General features: G+C 36.7%; 1 protein-coding gene across 2 annotated transcripts in view; it reads left to right on the plus strand.

Annotated features, from left to right (window-relative positions):
- Positions 1 to 3181: 3181 nt before the first annotated feature.
- emc1 (ER membrane protein complex subunit 1) overlaps positions 3182 to 13294 on the plus strand; it is a 10951-nt gene continuing 838 nt past the window's right edge. The window contains exons 1-23 of one of the 2 annotated variants that reach the window (XM_016484701.1): positions 3182 to 3288; positions 3464 to 3591; positions 4804 to 4869; positions 4947 to 5040; positions 5121 to 5249; positions 5395 to 5521; positions 6139 to 6294; positions 6388 to 6555; positions 6710 to 6781; positions 6860 to 6958; positions 7046 to 7142; positions 7586 to 7702; positions 9983 to 9991; positions 10195 to 10394; positions 10475 to 10624; positions 11116 to 11277; positions 11350 to 11469; positions 11543 to 11680; positions 11772 to 11945; positions 12054 to 12264; positions 12409 to 12493; positions 12601 to 12730; positions 12881 to 13294. The exon at positions 12881 to 13294 is cut by the window's right edge and continues 838 nt beyond it. In XM_016484701.1, the coding sequence (XP_016340187.1) occupies positions 3197 to 3288; positions 3464 to 3591; positions 4804 to 4869; positions 4947 to 5040; positions 5121 to 5249; positions 5395 to 5521; positions 6139 to 6294; positions 6388 to 6555; positions 6710 to 6781; positions 6860 to 6958; positions 7046 to 7142; positions 7586 to 7702; positions 9983 to 9991; positions 10195 to 10394; positions 10475 to 10624; positions 11116 to 11277; positions 11350 to 11469; positions 11543 to 11680; positions 11772 to 11945; positions 12054 to 12264; positions 12409 to 12493; positions 12601 to 12730; positions 12881 to 13060 (2904 nt within the window). In that variant the 5' untranslated portion in view covers positions 3182 to 3196 and the 3' untranslated portion in view covers positions 13061 to 13294. The remainder of the gene's footprint in view (positions 3289 to 3463; positions 3592 to 4803; positions 4870 to 4946; positions 5041 to 5120; positions 5250 to 5394; positions 5522 to 6138; positions 6295 to 6387; positions 6556 to 6709; positions 6782 to 6859; positions 6959 to 7045; positions 7143 to 7585; positions 7703 to 9982; positions 9992 to 10194; positions 10395 to 10474; positions 10625 to 11115; positions 11278 to 11349; positions 11470 to 11542; positions 11681 to 11771; positions 11946 to 12053; positions 12265 to 12408; positions 12494 to 12600; positions 12731 to 12880) is intronic. The other variant, XM_016484702.1, reaches the window with a different exon arrangement.

Here is a 13294-nt window from a genome sequence, read left to right on the forward strand (position 1 = left end):
CAATGTGGACTAACCATTCAAAACATCATTATTCTCATAGATTTCAACACAACACTGACTGAATCCAGAGCACAATGATTTACTATTTGATATTTAGAGAATATACAGTTCCACTTTGCCCGAACAACAATCCTGAACCATCCAGAACCAAGATAAAGAGTCTATTGAAATGTTGCTGGTCCCCAAAATGAGCATCTGATGAAAAGTTTCTGTAGATGATTGACATTAGCAACAAAGCCAGAATCCCTCTCATGGAATCTCCAGAGAAGAACAGGAATCTCATTAATCGTGTAAGCCATTCACTACACAATCCTTCAGTGAATGATGTTCATGAATCATTAACCTCAGCCCTACAGGTCCACACCTTGTCACCTAACTTTTAGGGCCTATATTTTTTGTTTTTCATGTCATTTGGAAGTCTGATTAGAAATAGGACAGACCTGACAGTGAACATACTTACGATAGAGGCAGCCTGCCTCTGCATTGAGCTGGGACCATCCAGGACAGCATCTGTATGTAGTCTTAAAGTCTTGTCTGTAGACTTGTCTGTAGCCTATGTAGTAGGCAGTCCTACAAAGTGATAGAAATATGATTACTATAAAACTAGTTCAGTAAAATTTGAGGAAAATAGCATGGAGTTTCACAATTGGCCAGTCAAAATTAAGTATTTCAGAGAGCTGTGTAATAAAAGGCTTTAAAAAAAACAGATTGCTCTAAACCCCAATTAGTTCAGCATTTGTTCAGTGCAATGGTAACATTTAGCAAGCCCAGTGCCTGTTTAATGAGGGCTATTCACTGATCTTCAATAATTGCCAAGGGGGTTGATGGCTTTGGAGTCTTGAGCTTCCTTTTGTTTCACAAAGCATCTGAGACCTTTAATAACCATCGTCTCTCAACAGAAGGATCAGTTTCTAACTGCTGTCTTTCTCTAGCCCTCTGCCCATTCTCAAAAGCGGCTAGAAGTCGGCTGGCACTGAAAGGTGTGCCAATGAGAAATGGCTGTCAGGGTAAAAAAGGACTATTGATAGTGAATCAGGACAGAGGGACTCTTTACTACTTGTAAAATCTAGTGCCAACTTTCAAAATATTTTATTTAGTTTCTTATTAAATCTGACAGCAGTTTAACTGGATCTTTAAGTCAAATGAATATGTACCTCCTTTCATAGTCCATACACCAAGCATGACCTGTGCATCCTTGCCTCCAAACCTTCACCATACGTGTAAAAGCCTGTACACATGGCTGTTTCTCAGCTGTTATGATTCTGTCTTGTTCTGAGCAGACATTTGGCCTGAACAAAGAAGAATGAAAGGATTACTTTCCATTTCAAGTGCATAATGCACCTCTTACATCAACTACTCTGTTTTGAAGTCTTTTAGAACAAAATAACTGGAAATAGATTTGTAATGAATACAGTAATAATAATAATAACAATAATAATAAATTACATTTTAATAGTGACTTTTACTGTGTATATTTAACCTAAACAAATACTGAATTGTTTAAAGGGGTCATATGATGCGATTTCAAGTTTTCCTTTCTCTTTGGAGTGTTACAAGCTGATTGTGATAAAGCATGTCAACATATTCTGTTATACACAAAATACACAAAATAATGATCTTTAAAAAAGCATCATATGACCCCTTTAATAAAACTACTCATTTAAATTAAACATTTAAATTTTATATACTACGTTATATAGTATAGCACACACTATATGATATATCATTTATACTTAATACATTATTAATTATGTAAGGAAAAAAGAAGCTTAATTTCGAAATTTCATATGCAAGAAAAGAAACATTTTGTGCACATAATCTTCATGCAGTCAATAAAATTGCAAAATTAAAATAATAAACATGCCTAAAATGTAATTTATGTCAATACTACTTACATAAAAGGCTGCAGAGCTCGATGACAGCACGATGAACGGATCTCTGAAAGCAGGAATAATAACATCACAGCGTGTATATCCATGTCATAGAGCCTCACAACACTTTTCCATACAGGTTAAACTGCGAGTGTTCAGGCTGTTTCATCTGGAAGCCAGCATACAGCTGAGAAGGAACCGCATGTCTGGTACCGTAGTTCAGCTGAGTGTTTAATAGCATTTACAGTAACGTGTTGCACGGATGGGGCAGGCGTGGACCTACGAGGGATATTTTAGAGAAGGTTACTATGGGTTAATGATGAGCAGTGTATCTTAGCTTTTTCCCTCCATCTCTCTAAAAAATGTTCAATTAATTGTAGTCCTGGGCAAATAGTTTTTAATAGCATTTTTTCTTCAGTTGCATTGCCCGCAAACGTGAACACTGAGCATGCTAAAACATGATGCCAAAATCCTTAAACATTCGGTTAGAGGTAAACAGTCGTTAGAGGTAAATCGATTTGGGTTATAATTGTTTTTGCAATGAGTTTAGCAACAGCGTTTGAGCAGTAGCAAACATTGAACACCTGCATAAAGGTACAAACTTTAATAATTGACTTTATATTTAATTTGCTGCCACCTAATGGCCTAAACGGCACTACAGTAAAACTGGACGATTTAAAAACCCACTAAATAAAGCAGGACAAAATCATTTAGATGGACATGTCATAGAATATTTACAGACCATATCCTATTAAAAAACTGCACCCCGTTTCCATGTTGATTCACATGGAAATACATTAATAAACCATATACAAAGTCACATGAAAAAGGTTCCAAAGTGTATCACGATAGTATCTATATTTACATGTTATATTTATATGGTAAAATAAGTAATAATTCTATAATGTATTTAATAATTTGCCTAAAAATGATAGTTCAAGAACTTTGGGACACAACTTCTGCAGGTCTTTCAAGTTACTTTCAATCTTTTTGGCATTTTATAATATCACTCATATTTTATAACAACTTCTATAGTATTATATTAGTTAATGTACTGTTTATATTGTACATGACCCTTTAAGAAGCATTTTAAATGCAGTCTATAGGAAGCTTACGCGAATGCCTGATGTTAATTTGTTGAGCAGCAGTTCACACCGATCAATTTAATTACATTTTTAAAAGTATTTTTGTATATCAAACACTAAACTAAATTCTAACCTCTTATAGGATGGAAAGAATGCCTAAATACATTTTTCTAGTTTTATTAAAGGTTGGCTATTTGGGTCCTAACCGCAGAGCATTGTGGGAGTTGTTCCTCTGCAGCAATGGCTTGGCTTGTAGTCAGATTAGCAATATCTGTGTCTTTATTATATGCTGCGTCGGCGGTATTTGAAGACCAAGTTGGAAAGTTTGATTGGTATGTAAACGGAATTTATAGATGTGTGTTGGTTTGACGTATAATCCATTGTGGGATTTCGGCGACTGTAAAAACAGCCGGGATTTTAAGCAGGCTGCTGATTGATGTCGGCTACACCGGGCTGATCAGTCATCATGTGCTAACATCACTCTGAACTCCCTGCGATTTCTTTCAGGAGGCAACAGTTTATCGGCAAGGTGCGTTTTGCCTTGTTTGACACTCATTCTCAAGCGTCTAAAAAGCTCCTGGTGGCAACTGACAAGAACGTGTTTGCTTCCCTCAATTCAAGGACTGGAGACCTGTGTAAGTCTTTCAGCTCATCTGCCGGTCTTTTCACGTTGAAACTTATAGAGGCTTCTAAAAGTTACAGTCAGAATCTGATTATAAGCGTTTATTGGTTATTAGACTGACAGAATGAGCGTCCATAATCTGATTTCAGCAAACAGTGTTGCACCAAAAACAGTTATAAACCACCATTTGACAACTTTTGACCAATACCCATAATTCTTTTTTAATAATATTTTTTTCTTTTGGACAAAATAACTTTAACACTACTGACAAAGGTATGCATCATACTTCTGGAATAATTATTTCTGTCTTCTTTTGAAGTGGACAAATGTGCAATTAAAATGTGTTTAAAAAAAAGAAGCCTGTGACCAGAATAAAATGTAATTTTAATCATTTGTGCATTAAAGGGTTAACCATTTGAATCTAAAGATGCTGTTTTATTGCTGTAACGTCTATGTAGATGAGCTTTGTTGTGATAGGCTAATCTCTTCTTTATTATTAAGATATTTATTAGGTTTAGTAACAATGCAAACGGACAGTCCATCCAAAAAAAAAAAAAAAAAAGATTGTCTAGGCAATGCATTGTGAAATTATTTGTGGTTGCTTCATTAAAGGGATAGTTCATCCAAAAATGTCAATTCTGTGATTGTGTAACAAGCCCTTATGTTGTTACAAATCTGTATGACTTCCTTCCTTATGCAGAACACAGAAGAACTATTTTGAAGAATGTTGGGACCCAAGCAGTTTCGGTTTCCATTGACTTTCATTATAAGGACAAAAAAAAATAAAAAATACAATGAAAGTCAGTTGGAGCTGCAGCTGTTTGGTTACCAACATTCTTCAAAATATCTTCTTTTATGTTCAGCTGAAAAAAGAAAGTCATACAGGTTTGGAACAGCATCGGGGAGTAAAGGTGGCAGTATTTTCATTTCTGGGTGAGCTGTCTCTTTAAGGGTTAAGCTATTATGTACATTATAGTTACAAACAAACTTTAACACCAGAAAAGGTATTAGTGTTATTTAAGATCAATAGTATCTATCCTAATTCCTCTTCATTACTTCCTCTTTATTCCTCTTTATTATTCACCATGGTTGAGATAACTAATTCTCTGAATACCAAATGTATTAATCTTGGGTTTTGGAAATATAATCAAAATTAAAAAGCAATGAAAAGTTTGTATGATTCATTCATTTTACGGTGTCAGTGAAATGTTTTTGGTTCTTGCAGTCTGGCGTCATGTAGATAAGACCGGACCAGAGGGCCATATTGATGCGCTGCTTATGTATGGACAGGGTAAGCACGCAGCAGAAAGCATGTGCGTTGTGGAATTAGGCTTTGTTTTTGCCTCTGAAACTGTTCTTGTCTCTTAGATGCTGTTGTTGTTGTCGGGAATGGCCGTCTGCTTCGCTCCTGGGAGACCACAGTCGGTGGCTTGAAGTGGGAGACAGTGCTTGATACAGGAAGGTTGTATGTTGTGTATGTTTTGTTGTGACAGTATTAGGACTAACTGATGCATCAAACTGAGTGTCCACTTCTGGCCACAGCTTTCAAGCTGCTGCTTTAGTTGGAGTTCAAGACCTTGTGAAGTATGTTGCTGTGCTGAAGAAATCAGCAATCTCTCTCCATGACCTTTCAAGTGGCAGCCAGATATGGGGGGAAAACCTACCTGACAGGTGATGAGAAATCTTGGAATTCAACATAACAGCTTTTTTTTTTTTTTTTTTTTTTTGCAAATTCTTATTGCAGTTATTATTTTGAAATTAAATGATTTTCATTGCTGTAATTAATTATGTGAATTCATCTTTTTGCATCCCACAGTGACTCTGTTCAGTATCAAACTATTTATTCTGGTGAGAATGGACTGGTGTTTGTTTTGGGAATTGTGCCAAACTCCCATATTGTTATTGTTGAATACAAAATTGAAGATGGAGAAATCATGAACAAGGTATGGAGTTTACTTTGTTTGTTTTTTTTCAAAAGAAATGAATGCTTTCAATCAACAGGATGCATTAAATTGATCAAAACTGACAGTAAAGACATTTATAATGTTACAAAAGATTTATATTTTGAATGAATGCTGCTATTTTGAATTTTCTGTGCAATCATGGTATCATGGTTTCCACAAAAATATTAAGCATATGTAATCATATATTAAACTGTTTTCAATTTTTATAGTAATAAGAAATGTTTATTGAGCAGCAAATCAGCATATTAGAATGATTCTTGAAGGACCATGTGACACTTAACGCTGGAGTAATGATGCTGAAAATTCAGCTTTGCCAGCACAGGAATAAGTTACACTTAAAAATAGATATAAATATATTATAATTTTAAATTGTAATAACATTTATTATTATAGTGTTGTAGTAATATAATATAAGCTTGTAATAATATAATATTACTGTTTTTACTGATCAAATAAATGCAGCCTTGGTGAGCATAAGAAACTTCTTTTAAAAAGAATTTAAAAATCTTCTCTTATAATAATAAACAATAATACAGTTTTCTTATTGAAAGAGTCAATTACTTGGATAATAATACAATCACATGTTTTTTTCTTAGAAATCAGTTGAAGCCGCATGGATGTCAAGCCTGGAGAGCAGCTGTGCAGTTGTCAGCTCAGGAATCTTATTGTGTGTGGATCAGATCACACAGTCCCTGTACACTCTACCACTGCAGTCTGCAGAACAGACAGAAATGAGACAGATCCACCTCCAGGTGCAGATGGCGCTATGCTTGTATTTAATGTACAGTCCTTCATCAAACGTCTGTAACTGTCTATAACATCCTGGGTGGCTCCTCTTTTCAAAGATGCTAGATTTGGAGGTGGCGTCTGGATTCCGGCCTGTTCTGACATCCACTCAACCCAATCCAGCACAGCCTCCTCTCTCTGAGTTCTTCTTGCAGCTCAGTCCAGATCATCACATCCTGCTGCAGTTCAAAGACGGCCTTATCGCACTGCTCCGAGACTTCAGTCCAGTAAGAACTAATGCGTCTCACACATCTAAGAGTGAATAAGGACCAGAACCATTAAATTCCTTACAATTCCCATTCACAAAACTATATTGGTTACAGAAATTTTATAAATGACTCTTTATTCAAAGTCTAAAACCCAATGTTCTTCATATTTCAGTCATATCTGGCTGCTTTTGCCACATCTGGAGAGAGGACAGTTGCTGCTGTGATGTCCCCAAAGAATGATACTGTGAGTCACATTTCAAACACGATACAAAAACGTCTTGTACTTGTATCTTAATCGGTTGTTATTCTTACTTATTCTAAGGCTTGCAGCATCAACCTGTTCAGTGCTGACACAGGGCGGAAGCACCTTGATACCACCATTATCTACCACATGGACCCTAATGGAGGAAAGCCAAACAGAGTGAGGACTGATGTTGAAGTATATATGTTTAACCGATTATTGGCCAATCATTTTGATGTAGGTTAATTTGGTTGGTCTGTTCTTTAGTTATATGTCCACGCCTTTCTGAAGAAAGATGATTCTGTGGGCTACCGCGTCATGGTGCAGACTGAAGACCTTACACTCACATTTCTACAGCAACCTGGTATGAACTACACCATGGAAGAATTGATTTATAAAAAAATTACAATGTAAATAAATAATTCATATTTAAGAATCTGGCAAATAAATATAGAAAAGCGGTTTAAAAATCCTTTCATTTAAAATGCATTTAAAAATGCTGCATTTAAAATATATAAAAAATAATGTAAATTATTATGTTATTTTGTTTAAATCTAATTAAATAAATAGCTTTAAATACATTAGTACATTGATTTGTTATTGATTTGAAAGTGAATTATTTACATTTATATTCTTGAATTATGTTTATCATTTCTTTCTTCATTTTACTTTGTGGCTCTCCTAGACCTCTGTACTATATATGTAAAAAAAAAAAAAAAAAAAAAAGAAGTAAAATTCAACTTGGCTCCGCCCCAATCTAGTATAAACTACAAAAGGCAAGGAGTTGATGTTTGTGTCCCACTGTAGGCAGGGTAGTCTGGATGAGGGAGGAGGCCCTGGCTGATGTGGTCACCATGGAGATGGTTGATCTGCCATTCACTGGAACACAGGCAGAACTGGAGGGAGAGTTTGGAAAGAAAGCTGGTAAAGTGCAGCATAATTGGAAATAGGGCTGCACGATAAATCGCATGCGATATTTAACGCGCATCTTGTCAGAAAGCCGGTTCTGTCATCAGCGGTAAATCTCCATCACCTGCGGGCTTTCACATTGAGCAGCATTAACTACACAGAGCCGTTGTTCACTGATGAGCTGCGCAAAATATCGCGCGAATATGAACGTGGTTTTGCGCAGCTCGTCAGTGAACAACGGCTCTGTGTAGTTAATGCTGCTCAATGTGAAAGCATGCACGTGATGGAGATTTACCGCTGACTACAGAACCAGCTTTACTGATAAGATGCGTGTTAAATATCGCATGCGATTTATCGTGCAGCCCTAATTGGAAACCATTGTTTATTATGTCCTTGTTTGCTGATTATGTATTGTTTACAGTCTTAATTCTTCCATCTTGTCATTTTGGAGAAATCCAGTTAGGAAGTGTCAGTTCAAAATATGAATAAACACATTTTAAAAGGTTAGTTCACCCAAAAATGAAAATTCTGTCATTAGTTTAGTTTAGTTTTAGTTTAGTTTTATTTAAAGTTTGACATGACAGGATATTGCGGCACAAAACCCTGAAATGTGTCAAACATACACATACGCCAAGACAATCATTACTTAGTATAAAACAAATAAAAGATAACTGATATACAAGCATAATAAATAAAAATACAAAATTTGCTAAAATATATATATACACATACATACATACATACATACATATATGAATAACACAGATTCACAGAAAAGGCATCCTAATCAAGGACCTGAAGTTATCGATTTTATATTATTAATTACTCACCCTCATGTCGTTCCAAACCTGTAAGACCTTCATTCATCTTCGGAACACAAATTAAGATATTTTTCATGAAATCCGAGAGCTTTATGACTCTGTATAGATAGCAACACAACTACCACGTTCAAGGAGGGCTGGGAAAATAAATCAATGCATCGCGAATCAAGAAATGATTCCGCATCGATTCTGAGATTTTCCAGATGCATCGTGATTCTTTCTCGAGTCAATTCTGAGCTTAGTTTTGAACAGCAGATGGCGCTGCATGCTTTATAAACAGCCGTACTCTGCTTGTTTCCAAATCCTTACACACACTTGTCTTGAACCTGAAATAATCATTCAGAAAATTCGAAAAGGTTTAAGTAAATTACAAGGGTGTTCACAGTGGGCTGTGTTTACATTAATCTGGCGTCATAAAAGCATTCTGAGCCGAGGTGAAATTACAGACTCAGCCGAATGCACAAGCACTCTTCAGCGCTCTTCTTCATGAGCATTTCAGTGTGCGGATAAAAACTAGAGTAGAACGCCATCTGCTGTTAACATCTAAGCTCAGAATCGATTCCAGAGAATCATGATGCATTCGGAAGATCTCAGAATTTATCTGAGACCACGAATCGATTCTGCATCGATTTATCGTCACAGCCCTATCGTTAAAATAGTTCATGTGACATCAGTGGATCAACCTTCATTTTATGAAGCTACAAAAATATTTTTTGTGTGCATAGAAAACAAAAAGAACGACTTTATTCAACAATTCTTCTCAACTGTTGAATAAAGTTGTTGTTTTTGTTTTCTTTGCGCACAAAAAGTATTCTCGTAGCTTCATAAAATTAAGGTTGATCCACTGATGTCACATGAACTATTTTAATGATGTCCTTACATTTCTGGGCCTTGAACATTTCAGTTGCGTTGCTGTCTATGCAGAGTCAGAAAGCTCTCGGATTTCATCAAAAATATCTTAATTTGTGTTCTGAAGGTGAACAAAGGTCTTACGGGTTTGGAATGACATGAGGGTGAGTTATTAATGACAACATTTTAATTTTTGGGTCAACTAACCCTTTGAGGTCAACATAAAATGTCATTTGAACTTTGCTTTAAGTTTTACTTTTAGATTTTACATTTTAAAATAAAATGTATTTTATTCATCAGAAATTGAAGTCATGAAGTCATTTTTGCCAATGTGTCATTAGTATAATATATAATATAAAATAGATTAATTTTAATTTCATGTTGACTTTAAAGTTCAAAATCTGTTCAGGTTAAACCTTCAGAACATTTGCTAGATATAGGTTAATGTTATGTAAGCATGTACTCTGTGTTTGTGATGTATGGCTAATGTGTGTTATGATGTTGCTGCTTTTGCTTGCTAAGCAAAAAAAAAAAAACCTGTCTTACTCATCTGTCCTATTTTCCATGGCTTTTTTTCTGTATTTATTTCCTTGTGTGTTTTCTTTTCTGCTGCGCTCGGATCCAGCCATTCAAGGTAAAGTAGAGAGCTTCCTCTAATATTGCTTCTTTTACTAATCACATACATTTTATGTCATGTCTGTCAGTGTCTCTAACTTTTGGACAGTGCATTGGCTCAAGAATGTAACTAATGTAACTAATGTAAAGCTGAAGTCTTTTTTTTTTCTTGAGTTTCGTTTACCTCTGTCACTCATCACTGTGATCTCTTGTTGCCTGCAGATGGGCTGTTACCCATGGTTCTCAAGCGCCTCTCTTCCCAGTTCATCCTGCTGCAGGCCTGGCTTGCCCATCTCTGGAAACTGTTTTATGATGCCCGGAAGCCCCGCAGCAGTGTGAAGCATGAGGTCACCATAGACATACTGTCTCGGGATGAGTTCAACCTGCAGAAAATGATGTTGATGGTAACTGCCTCTGGGAAGGTAAGTTTAGAAAGCACAGCTGTTGCTTTGTTCTTTTAGCTGTCCTGTCGGTTAACATAAGACTGTTGTTTTCTACTCAGCTCTTTGGCATCGACAGTAAATCAGGAACCATTTTATGGAAGCAGTATTTAGAAAACATCCAGCCCAACTCCGTTTTCAAACTCATTGTGCAGAGGACCACTGCTCACTTCCCTCATCCTCCACAGTGCACACTTCTTATAAAAAACAAGGTAAGCTTTTGAAGTTTGCTTTTATATGATCTAAGGCTGTTTGTTTGTTTTTTTGGTTGCCTGCTTGTTTTTTGTGCGTTTGTTTGTTTGTTCTTGTGCATTTGTTTGGTTGTTTCCTTTCATGTTTGCCAGTTTGTTTACTTATTTATGCATTTTTCTGAATGCTGCTTCATTTGTTTACTGATTTGCGCATTTGTCTTTTTTGTTTGTTTATTTGGTTGTTAGCTACTTTGTTTACTTGTTTGTTCAGTTGCTTTTGTTAGTTTGTTTACTTGTATGTGCATTTGTTTGTTAATTTGCTTGATTTTGTTAGTTTGTGTATTTTGTTTTTTGTTTGCTTGTTTCCACGATTATTAGTTTTACTCATTTGTCAATTTTTTCATTTATTTGTCTGTTTGTTTGTTCGTTTTATATATTCTTTATTCTTTTCATGTTTTTGTTTTATTTCATTATTTATTTTTACTAAATTTAAAAATGGACTGTATTTATAGGACACGGGTCTTGGAAGCCTCTATGTCTTCAATCCCATCTTTGGCAAGAAGAGTCAAATTAGTGTACCTACCTTACCCAGACCTGTCCTTCAGACCCTGCTGCTGCCTGTCATTGACCAGGACTATGCTAAAGTCCTTCTGCTTATTGATGACCAGTACAAGGTGGGTCTCCGTTCTTTTGACAAACCTTCTGTTTTTCCTGGAGAATGTGAACCTATTTATTTTCTCGTTCAGGTCACAGCATTTCCATCTACAAAGAATGTTCTACAGCAGCTTCAGGACACAGCATCCTCCATATTCTTCTACCTAGTGGACTCCAGTCAGGGAAAACTGTCGGGTTTCCGTCTGCGCAAGGTTAGTGTCCATTCGTGCAAAGCAGATGTAAAACACTTGATGCTGGTGTTCATAAGTGATTTTGTTCCTTTAGGACTTGTCTACAGAGCTAATCTGGGAGGTGGTCATTCCCACTGAGGTGCAGAAGATAGTAGCTGTCAAAGGAAAGCGTGCAAATGAACATGTGCATTCCCAGGGCAGAGTCATGGGGGATCGTAGTGTGCTCTACAAGGTACTGCTGATTCGATGACTGCTCTTATTAGGCAAATGTAATTACACCATTTTCTAATCACATATCCTGTCTGTTGTGTGTTCTTCTGCAGTATCTGAACCCTAATCTCTTGGCTGTGATAACGGAAAGCACAGACACCCATCAGGAGCGCAGCTTTGTTGGAATCTTCCTGATTGATGGTGTCACTGGCCGTATTGTGCATGAAGCGGTGCAGCGGAAGGCCAGAGGACCTGTTCACTTTGTACACTCTGAAAACTGGGTGGTGGTAAGTACACAGGTTTATCTATCCGTAATGATTACTGTGATAGATCTGAATGTTTCTGGTACAGAACTGAACACTACTTTTTGTGTTTTTTGTGTTTCTTGCCTATAGTATGTGTACTGGAACTCCAAGTTCCGTAGAAATGAGTTTTCTGTGTTGGAGCTCTTTGAGGGAGCAGAGCTCTATAACAGCACAGTGTTCAGCTCCCTGGACAGACCACATGCACCTCAGGTTCTGCAGCAGTCGTACATTTTTCCTGCTCCCATAAACACTTTGGAAGCCACACTTACGGAAAAAGGCATCACAAGCCGACACCTTCTTGGTGAGTATTGTACATATCAAGCAGTTAGGAATGTTCAGATACTGACTATATATAGATATATATATATATATCTTAAAGATCAAAGTCTTAAGACAAATATCAGCATTCTCATATTAAATGCTGGTTGTTACTTTTACTTTATAGTCGGGCTGCCATCAGGCAACATTTTATCCTTACCAAAGATGTTTCTGGACCCACGGAGACCAGAGTTGGTCTCAGAACAGAGTCGGTAGGTTCTCAACTAATATTTACTACGTTGAGACACAATTCAGTCTTTGTGATTTACAATTTGCTTGCTGAGTAACCAAGTTGAACAATGATTGTCTCCCCATTTAGGGAGGAAAACCTCATACCATATGCTCCAGAAATGCCCATTCGTGAAGAGTGGTTTATAAACTACAACCAAACTGTGTCAAGAGTAAGGGGCATCTACACTGCCCCCTCTGGCCTGGAGTCTACCTGTTTGGTAAGAGTGATGGTTTAGTCAATATTTTTTTTATTTCACAATATTAAATAACTTCTTGTTGGTAGGATTGTTTTTATTTGAGCTATTAATATCCATGCCATTCTTATTACATGAATCAATTCCATTGATTGTAATTTTTTCACCCTGCAGGTGGTTGCGTATGGTCTTGACATCTACCAGACTAGAGTGTTCCCCTCCAAGCAATTTGATGTCCTTAAGGACGACTATGACTATATATTAATCAGCAGCGTACTCTTTGGCCTCTTCTTTGCCACCATGATCAGCAAACGTCTAGCGGAAGTGAAACTGCTCAACAGGGCATGGCGATAAGACTCATCCGAATGGCCTGTTGACTTCACTCTCGCCCTCACTGCAATGTGGTCGACACATTGATGGCAGGAGACTAGCTGGTGACTATGTCAAAACTGCAAGATCATTTGATAAGTTTGGTGTACTTTTGCAACCAGCTGTCTTCGGGATCTTGTGGTGTTTTGAGTGTAAGTGCATAGACGGCCATGATAGTTTTTCCCTTTTCAGAGAGAGAAGTAATGATGTAGGTCTAAT

The sequence above is a fragment of the Sinocyclocheilus anshuiensis genome, unplaced genomic scaffold (genome assembly GCF_001515605.1).
Source record: "Sinocyclocheilus anshuiensis isolate Anshui unplaced genomic scaffold, SAMN03320099.WGS_v1.1 scaffold1114, whole genome shotgun sequence".
NCBI classification, from domain to species: domain Eukaryota; kingdom Metazoa; phylum Chordata; class Actinopteri; order Cypriniformes; family Cyprinidae; genus Sinocyclocheilus; species Sinocyclocheilus anshuiensis.